Source organism: Poecilia latipinna, unplaced genomic scaffold (genome assembly GCF_001443285.1).
Source record: "Poecilia latipinna isolate Pla-1442-1.1 unplaced genomic scaffold, P_latipinna-1.0 Scaffold2607, whole genome shotgun sequence".
Lineage (NCBI taxonomy): Eukaryota > Metazoa > Chordata > Actinopteri > Cyprinodontiformes > Poeciliidae > Poecilia > Poecilia latipinna.
In genome coordinates this window covers 102,592-112,344 of record NW_015115223.1, presented here as the reverse complement: position 1 = coordinate 112,344, position 9,753 = coordinate 102,592, and the positions used below count along the sequence as shown (strand labels likewise).

Genomic DNA, 9,753 nt, shown 5'->3' with positions numbered 1-9,753 from the left:
GAGAAAAAATTAAAACCGGCAACAAAAAAAAGAAAAAAAAAAAAAAAAAAAAAAAAAGACTCAGTGCCAAACCTGCAAGCTTAAATGGAACCTCTATGATGATTATATATTCTGTCCTCCATTTACTGATGAGTAGAAGAGTAAAATTACAGCCTTTAGGGTGAATGACAGATTGCATGGCAATGGTGACAGAATGTCTTCTTTATTCATAATGTTTTGATGCTGTCAGTCAACCACTCAATCAATAATGATCACCCTTCTTGTGCTTTAGAGATAAATTATTAGAAACTCATGTAAAGCATCAACAATACAATATTGTAACTAAACAAAGTTGTAAAATGTATATTAATTTACTTATTTCTTTTGTCACATCTAATGAAATCAAAATAATTTCTTCTCCTGACTACTCTGTACATTCCAGTCTCCCATAATGGAAAACCGGATGTAGACACACAGAGCTGAGTAGCAAGGACTTTTAGGTCTTGTCCGTGTTGCCAGGATACAGCTGTCATAGACGAGGCTCAGTTTCAACTTGGGCACTGGGATAAGTGAAACATACAGTTAAAGCTGGGAGGATATTACTTCTTAATGAAACAAATTTCCACAGTCGTTAAAAATAGAATCCCCTCATTTGTACATTTCTTCTGCAGCACAAAGTTGTCAGGATTTTTCTTCACAGACTGAGAGGTCGGTTGATGAAAGCAGTCAAATGGAAGGATTTAATTAAACAACAGCTACACAGACTCTCACTGAGATTATTTCCCCTGTAAAATCCCAAAACAGGATTGTCAGGATCAGTAAGGTGCGGTTGGAGTGTGCTTGAGATTTTTTTTTTCTTGTCCAAACATAGGGTTCATTTCATATTTTAAAACAGACAACACTTGTAGTGCTGACTTTAAAAAAAATAATAAAAACCTAAATATTCAGTTACACAAGAACATGGGAACTTTGTGTATGGGAACAAAGTCAAATCTACTTGATGAGACAAATCATCAAGTTATGTAATACTGGGAGAATCACTTTTGGCTCCAAGGTTTTTCACAAATACTAAAATCAATAGGTCAAAACTAAAAATGACTCTACAGGAATGTTTTTACCACTGTGAAACTGAATCACAGCAATGAACAGAAGCCAAATGTAATATTCTGAAAAAAAAAAAAAAAACTAACTGATGTATGATATTATTTATCAATTTAATTTTGAGGATTGTAATGGAGGATCAAACAAAACAAGAATGTCAGATCTGTTCATATCTTTGTAGAGATTTGGGTCATGACTAGAATCTGGCAGTTTTTTGTACTTGACCTCCTGCATTATCTCAATTTGAAATTTTCTGATCAGTAATTTGTGGCAGGTTGTGCTTAAAAAAAGCATTTTTCTCTCTGGACATTGTTCCTAATTAAAGAGGGCACAAAAGAAAAACAACAATAAACTAATGTAGGAATAATAAATAAAGCTAGGCACAGTTCTATGTTATTTTGGTATTGTTCAGAAATATCAATTAATAGCCCAAAAGTGGAGTCAATTTTTGCACATGCACATTTGCGCACAAGCACTATCTGTATTGCACAATCTTTTGCCCTTGTCTTCCATTGTATCTCCCATTGGTAGTCAGCAGCAGCCAGCAATGTGCCTCTGACACTCCTTTTCTCCTCAGGGACAGCTTGAAACCAGACCATCCTGTTTTCTTTTTCTCTTTTTTGTCTCGGTCTTCTCCATTCTTGGTATCAGATCATCCTACTCTGTACATTACTGCACATTACAATATTATTATGCCCCCTTAAACATTTACTGTTATATTATTAAATTAGTTTTATCACATCAGCACAAAAACTTTAAACCATTAGACTTGTTCTCCATTTTTGGCCATTCAGAGTTCCGTAACCTACGGAAGGAACTCCTTATGACGTTATGTGTTCATGCAATAAAAAAGGCCAATTTGTGAGATAATGTAAATGATTCTTGTAATAATTGCATGATCACATCATATTACAGACTCAGCAGATCAAGAGAATCACATATTTACATTTTTACAGAAGTGGCTATAAAGCAAGAGGAAGATCTGGTGGAAGATGGTGACAATAGCAGCACAGCACCTGAAGAAATGGGTCACCGAGGAGATGAAGGAGTAACACCGGAGGAATCTGCGACGAGCAGCCCACACAATGGACAAGATGGGCCTGGACCAAATGCACCATCAGACGCAGGGATTCGACAACAAAATGGTATGCATTATTTCTAAATGTAATAAAAGCATTTGCATATACGGATGTGTGGTATGATTCACATGTTTTTATAAAAAATTTTTAGGTTTCGGCAGGAGATTTTGTAGTTAACCTGTGACAGTGAGTCATATGCCTTTTTCTTTTATATATTTTCTTTGTTCCTCGACAGTGGGTGGAGTTTTCTTTCTTTTTTTTTCTTTCTTCAACAGTTTTGCTTTGAAATGATTAGCAAGGAAAAAAAAATATCCTTGGAATCTTCCGCAACCTGTTTCCAACTGACGCCATGACTCCTCTGGTTGTCAGCGCACTTAAAATCAGATTTCTCTTTTTCCAACTAGCTCCAGATCAAAAGATTTACTGCGAGCACAAAACTGACCACGCCAAACAGCTTCGTCAAATACATGTGTAACATTTACCCTGTTAAAAGCAAAAATAGGCATTTATGCTCTAAGAAAATTAAAACATGTTAATGACAAAATACTGAATGGATCAAAACAAAGTGCTTTTTGTGTTTGTCATGAGTCAGTTAACACCAGCTTACGGCTGTCTTTGTATTGTCCACTCCTTCATTAGATATTGCTCTAATTCAGGGTTTGAGCAGTTCTCGTCTCTTTGGCTTTTGCTAGAGGATATTTTTTAAATATCAGAAGCAATTTTGGAAATCTAAACAAACAGCAAAGATGTTTAAATGTAAGGTATAAATTACGACATAATAAGTGAGGAAAAGTGTAAGAGGTAAGTAAATGAGTGTTGAAATCCTGAATTAATGAAACAGGAAACAATTTAATTTTGATATTGTCAACTGGAAGTGTCTATGTAGTGTTGCTGCTAACTTGGTTGCGACAATGTCAGAGTTGAGCTAAATTTACTTTGTTCTGAAATTCTGATCCAGGCCATTTAATAGAGCCTTAAGTTAAAGAGACCTTTATATGGACATTATTGTGAAGTCATAATTTGAACAGTTTGTTATGAGTCATTAAAATCCCATCATCAACAAAATATCGCTGGCTAATAATCAAGAGCATCGTTCGACAGTAAAGCATGTGCAGCAGCTGCAGTCTGTAGCTCACACACACACACACACACACACACACACACACACACACACACACACACACACACACACACACACACACACACACACTTCCTTTCACTCTTTATTACAGAAGATAAAAACTTCTATTAAGACTCGAGTGTCGGACTGGAGACCAATCACATCTCTAGTCTTTAAGCCACGAGTCGAGTCTACAGTCTTTTATTTTCTCTCTTATGAAGTCTTGTCAGAGAATCTAAGTTTGATTTTAATTTGGGCTTTGACTGACTTATTGCAATAAATGGTCTATCCAATAAAAAAATATTGAATACAGGATTATAGTTAACCTAACTGTAGGATATTATAAAGCAATAAAGCTGCATGGTTAAAATACAGTTTAGAATTATAATACAATTGTATTATAATTAGAGAAGGCAATATTTATATGAGCATCAGTTTATCTTAATCACATTAACAAGAACTACTTTTGATTTAGTTCTGTTCCATACTTTGTCTTTCTTTTATATAACAAAAAATAAGCGTGTCAATATGTTAGGGAAGATGACGTGAAGTGAATATTTATGGTCTATTTACCTTAAAACATATTTATGAAGACACTCGTATCTAATGGCGCAGCAGTTGTCGGTCTGCACATGTACTATTCTGTAGCGCTTCATTTTGAAGTGGAACAAAGTTGAGGCATGGTTTTCAACCTTTTTCACCATTAAACATCTTACATCTGCAAGTTTTCGGGTGGATTCGTTATCAGCAATGCACATCTACAGATAGAGCTTTTTGCCCATTGTTGCGAAATCTCTAAAAGCTCACTCAGGACAGATGTAGAGCATTTGTGAGCCGCTCTTATCAAGTCTTCTCAGAGATTCTAAGTTTTGACATCCGTTACATTGACCCAATGTAACGGATGAATGCGCTTTGATCAAGACATTCTATTGTGTCGCTGGTTTTATGCTTTCGACCATTGCTCCTCTGGGAGGCTGGAAGTCTCAAGTTCTTTACAGCTTGTAGCAGCTTTTCTTGTTGTCTTATCGTGGATTTAGCTCGATCTAGCTTCCCATCAACTCTGAACATCTTCAGTGGTCCCCCGAAAGACAAGATTGCCCACAACATGGTACTGTTAATTCTCTGCTGTACATGGGATTTTGTGAGCCAAAATGACCAGTTTGGATCTAATCTTACCAGAACATCATCTTCAACAAGTTATCTGTTTCCTCAACATGACTTGTGAGAACTGTCTCTTTTCTCTACAGCAGGTTTTTTTCTTGCCACTGTTCTATAAATGTCAGTTTTGTGAAGTATAAAGATAATTATGACTGATTACATTATGGATCATTAGTTATCCATAATGGTATTTGTCGCTTCAGTCAAATTCTATACCCAGTGGGTTCAGTAAAGAGAGTTAAAATGTTTACTTTTAATTTTCTGTAAGTTCAAAGGTGCTCCCCCCCCCCACACCTTCCACATATTTTTCTTTTTATTTCATTTTAGAAATCTTCAAAATTTTACTGGGAAATTAAATATACTGTCAAAGGAGCTGATGAAATGCTTAGCTTCTCAAATATGAAGAACAAAGCAGTTGCTAGTGGTAACATAAAGTAAATGTTCAGCTGTTACATAACATAAGGGACATTATTCTATTTAAAGTAGAAAAATGACCTTTGCTCTCTTGGTAAAATCTGCTAATAGTAAGTCTGGTATTGACTTCCTGTACCGTCTTCCTTCAGGTGACAGGCCTTTCCAGTGCAACCAGTGTGGTGTATCGTTCACCCAGAAGGGGAACCTGTTGCGACACATTAAGCTGCACACAGGTGAAAAACCCTTCAAGTGCCCCTTCTGCAGCTATGCTTGCCGGCGCCGTGACGCCCTCACTGGCCATCTTCGTACTCACGCTGGTAAGCTTTGTTCTCACCCAGCATGCTTCTCTTTTTTAACCAAACCATGTCTGCTACCTAGAAAAGACTGTTGCTGTGTCACCAGAAGTGCTATGGAGATAAACAAAAGAAGAAGTTGTAGTTTTATATTTAGAGAGACTAATACTAATATTTCCCCCACTACATGTTAGGTCTTTGTTTATGCATAGTGCAATCATTTTAGCAAGCATCAGATTAGTTGTCCCAGATTTTTTTTTTTTTTTTCGGAAAGAGAAAGCATCTGTTTTATTTCGAGTCTTTATTTGCATTCCTCACATATTCTTCTTATATATTAGTGTGACTTACAGGCGTGTGCAGGTTAAAGACCTGTGCTTTTCATGTCCACGTTATAGACGTTGTGAGTGCTTTGTGGTTAGGTTCCAAGGACATGCTGTTTCTCAGTTGCTTTTCAATAGACAGAGGAAACTGTTGAGAAACATATGTGGAGTGGTAGCAGTCTCTCTCAACTGTAACCCACTTTCCTATCAGAGGACTGTTCTCCCCTCCATTGCGCCTTTGAAATCAAGGTCAGACAATACCGTCATTTCTGCCTGCGATGCCCGCACAGGGGTTACTCATACAAAGTCCTCCTTTTAGATGGAGGCAACATTTGTTTCTGTGTCTGTGCCAATAGAAGTTTTTATATTTTTATTTCATACTTTTTATATTTTGTTTGAATGTCCTGCAAAAGTATTGCCTTCTGAATTTTGGTTAAAAACCACCAACTAGAATTTTTTTTTTTTTTTTACTGAGAGTGTACACCGAGACAAAGTCACATATTAATTGCGATGTTGAAAAAAAAATGCATTCTGCAAATAAGAATCAGGAAAGTGTTGATTGAATTTGTATTCGGCCTCAATGAGTCAAAAACCACCTTTTGAAGCTATTACATTTTTGGTGGATTAATCTTTTGATATCTTACTCTTACTTGCCAAATAGCTCAGCCTCTGTCCGATCTGATAGAGAGCATTTGTAAACACACATCTCAAGGCCTGTGCTTTGACTGGACTATTCGTACACATGAACATGCTTTGGTCACAACCATAAATGCAGTTATGATTGTATGTTCATGGTCATTGGTCTCCAGGAGGTTTACCCTCTACCCCAATTTCAATTATGTTGCAGCCTCTACAGGATTCCCCTGAATTCACCCCCTTGCTTCTTCCCCATCAACTCTTACGGCTTTCTTTTAACAATGTGTGTGTTGTTTTTCTTTTGTATTGGCACTGCACTTCCGTAAGGGACCGTTTTGTTCACAGATTCTGAGCTGTGGGATTTCTGCAGCTCTTCTACCATGTGTCTCGTGGCTGCGGAAGGTTGTCCCTGTAGAGATCTGCCGTTTTGCTATATTTTTTCCATTTTCGCATGATGGATTCAACAGTGCACCATTCATGTCTTGAGATAATGTTTTATATCATAGCACTGCTTTAATTTATCAGCAGCTTTATCCAAGATTAATCAAATGTTTGGTGCTGGTTAATTAACCTCTGGACCCGTGAAAACCAAGATTAATTCACACATATGTTGGCTTTATTCATTAGTCGGAAACGTCTTAAGGCAGTTTCTTGCTTTGCTCTGAATTTTATTTAAGATCCAGATTTTTTATTTTTTCTTATTTTAAATACTGCATATCTTTTTCATACTGTAAAAGTGTTGGTCATTCACATAATATACTTTGGGATTTTTGGTTGTAACACATAAGTTTACAAGGTATTACTCTTGCATATCACCAGAGGTTTAATCGTAAGAGTCTTCCCCCATATTTATCCTGGATCCTTTCTTTATCCAGGCTCAGTTTTAAAGGCTTTCAAAGGTGACAGCTCTGACTTGGTTCCCAGCCATCAAGAACAGGTTTAGCCAAAAAAAAAAACACACAAAAAAGAGGGAGAGCGAGAAAAAAACAGAGTAGTCGGTTGAGGAAAAAGTTAAGAGAGTGACATTCAGTGAAGCAGGGAAACTGAAGACTGAACAGGGTGTTACACTGGAAGGTGGATATTTTCACAGTAAGGTCATTGTGAGACAATAACAGAGAACACTGTGCATTGAGAGGGAAGCAGTTTTTCATTAGCAACTACATGCCCCAATTCCCCATGTGTTAGTCAAATGCAATCAGTCTAGTAAGTCTGAGCTTAAAGCATTTACATAAATAAAAACAGCAGGTAAATGTGAGTTCTTCAGATCCTTCCAACATCTGCACAAGGTTGTGTGTGGGTGGTCATATAAATATGAAGAAAAAATGAACTCTGAGAATAAAGGCATGAATAATGTGCAAAACTTTAATAATTTTTAAAATTATTGTGATACACAGCAAAGAAAATTATTTCCGTGATCACCTTTCATATTGAAGTAGCTCATTATTTTAAAATATTAATACTGCAGTGACACTATGTGGTCAATTTCTGAGATTCTATAGTTGTCTGTACTGGTGCTGAATATTCTGTGTTGCAGTAGGAATAGAACAAAAAACATGTGCTTATGTAACACTAACAATGATAGTATGGTTTTGTCATTTTGTAACAAGTGGGGTTTATTTTTACAGCAAAAAAAAAAAATCCACCATCTAGACATTTATCTGGGAAAAACAGAAATATGATTTACTGTAAGAGTAATATGCAGTTCTTACTCACTTCCTTTACATCATATTTTTATTTTAGTAAACACACCTTTCTGCTTAACATAAAAAGCTCCTATGACAATAGGGGTGAATCTACCTCCAAGCATATGTAATGTGGTGTGTGTGCGTGTGTGTGTGTGCGCGAACGCACGCATATGTGTATGTGTTACTGCCTTAGTGTCTCAGACTGAAACGTGCTTGGTTTCTCTGTTCTCACAGTACTAGATCACCCATACATCATTTTCTAGTAGTAGCTGTAAAAACTATACTAGGCGATGTCTGTTACAGCCAATCATAGTGTCTGGTTCTTAGTAGTAGACTTGTGTGGCCTCTCCTTCACTCACTGACTCTCTTTATGAGTCAGTACCCTAATACAGGACACAGAAGTATTGCCTCAGCAGTCTTCATTTTGATGAGATTCCGCTTTATGCTGTGTTTTTGTGCTGAGTTTTTAAGAAGGATTTACAACGGAGCATTTAAGCAAAAGGTGCATTTGTCTTTCAAGTAAGCTCACCATTTAATGCCTGTCTGGTTAGAAATGTGATGTGTTAGAACAATGTAGATTGGTTGACTGAGGAAGATGTAAAGGATGTGTCCTCATCTTTCCATTTGATTGAACTGAATACAACAAAAGTGGTATAATGAATCACACTCCACCTCCGTAGCAGTTTAACTTGGAGTTACTTTCCTACCATCACGGGATGTGTGATCAACTCCGTTGTTTACTCATGCACTGCCACAGCAGTGGGAGTTTGCTTTGTGTGGCACAGACCAAAGTGTTTTGAAATAGAGACTACATGGCACAACTACTGATGTCGCCCACAGCCTCTGTTTCAGTCTAGCAACAGTTGTGTGGAATCCTCAGACTAGTAGTGGAACCTCCATGACCTCAGAAGATTACTTTTGCTTGGTTGGTACTACTAACAGTTCACAAGTGGTATTACTATAACGCCTACCTTTGTTGCTGCAGCTCCAGACCCTACTCTCTATGCAGCTGTAACTGAAACAGATATTTTCTCTATTGGTCACCCATTATTTTAGTTGGCAAACCACACAAGTGCAACTTCTGTGGACGGAGTTACAAACAACGGACATCACTGGAGGAGCACAAAGAGCGTTGCCACAGTTACCTCAGCTTGGATCCTGGTGCCAACACAGGCCCTTACACAGGTAAATGTTAGAGTTGCACAGTGAAAACAGCTAGTGACCGGAATTGACAGATGTTTATTCTGATCTGGTGTCCAGCCGGTTTGAAACTGAAAAAGCTCATTTCTATTTCTAATAAGTCAATGCACCCTTTCTGAGCGCTATCTTCTTCAGTCAGCTTTTGCTGAGTGAGGAAAGCTATTTTCAGAATCAGTGAGGTTTTTGAAAATGCAGTCAGAGAAAGCACAAATGTGTAAGAAACTTTAAACAAGGACACAGGATTTTAACATGTCTGCTTGTCTGTAATTCATTCAGGCTGAGAGAGTGAGTGAGAGCAAGACTTCCAGTAAATAACACAGGAGCTGAACAGAACTTAGTAAAGTGTTATTTATTATATTAGATTTATTATATTATATTCCATGTTTTATATATATGAATGAAATCCACATGAGATGTGCATTTGATCTTACACACACAGAGGCTGATACATTTTCAAACGCGCACTGTGAAAGTGAATTGCACTAAATAAAAAGGTGTGTTGTGAATCTGTCCTTTGTAATGCTAATTCTGAAAACCTAGTTAATTGTTCATTTGATATACTGAACTCAGTCATTTCTGTCTGTTCCTTAAAATGTTAGAAAACCTGTTTTACATTAACTTTGCTCTCATATAACGACATGAGCTCTGATTATGACTAAAATGATTAAATGAGCGCCCACAGTCAGACGGCTGAAAAGAAAAGAAAAACTAAACAAAACAACAAAAAAAACAATTATATATATATATATATATATATATATATATATA

At 36.9% G+C, this 9,753-nt stretch overlaps 1 protein-coding gene across 2 annotated transcripts in view; it reads left to right on the top strand.

The window, feature by feature from the left end:
- Positions 1-9,753, top strand: part of ikzf2 (IKAROS family zinc finger 2) — a 31,033-nt gene that overhangs the window by 13,853 nt on the left and 7,427 nt on the right. For both annotated transcript variants that reach the window (XM_015020569.1, XM_015020568.1), the window contains exons 4-6: positions 2,037-2,225; positions 5,001-5,168; positions 8,842-8,970. In XM_015020569.1, the coding sequence (XP_014876055.1) occupies positions 2,037-2,225; positions 5,001-5,168; positions 8,842-8,970 (486 nt within the window). The remainder of the gene's footprint in view (positions 1-2,036; positions 2,226-5,000; positions 5,169-8,841; positions 8,971-9,753) is intronic.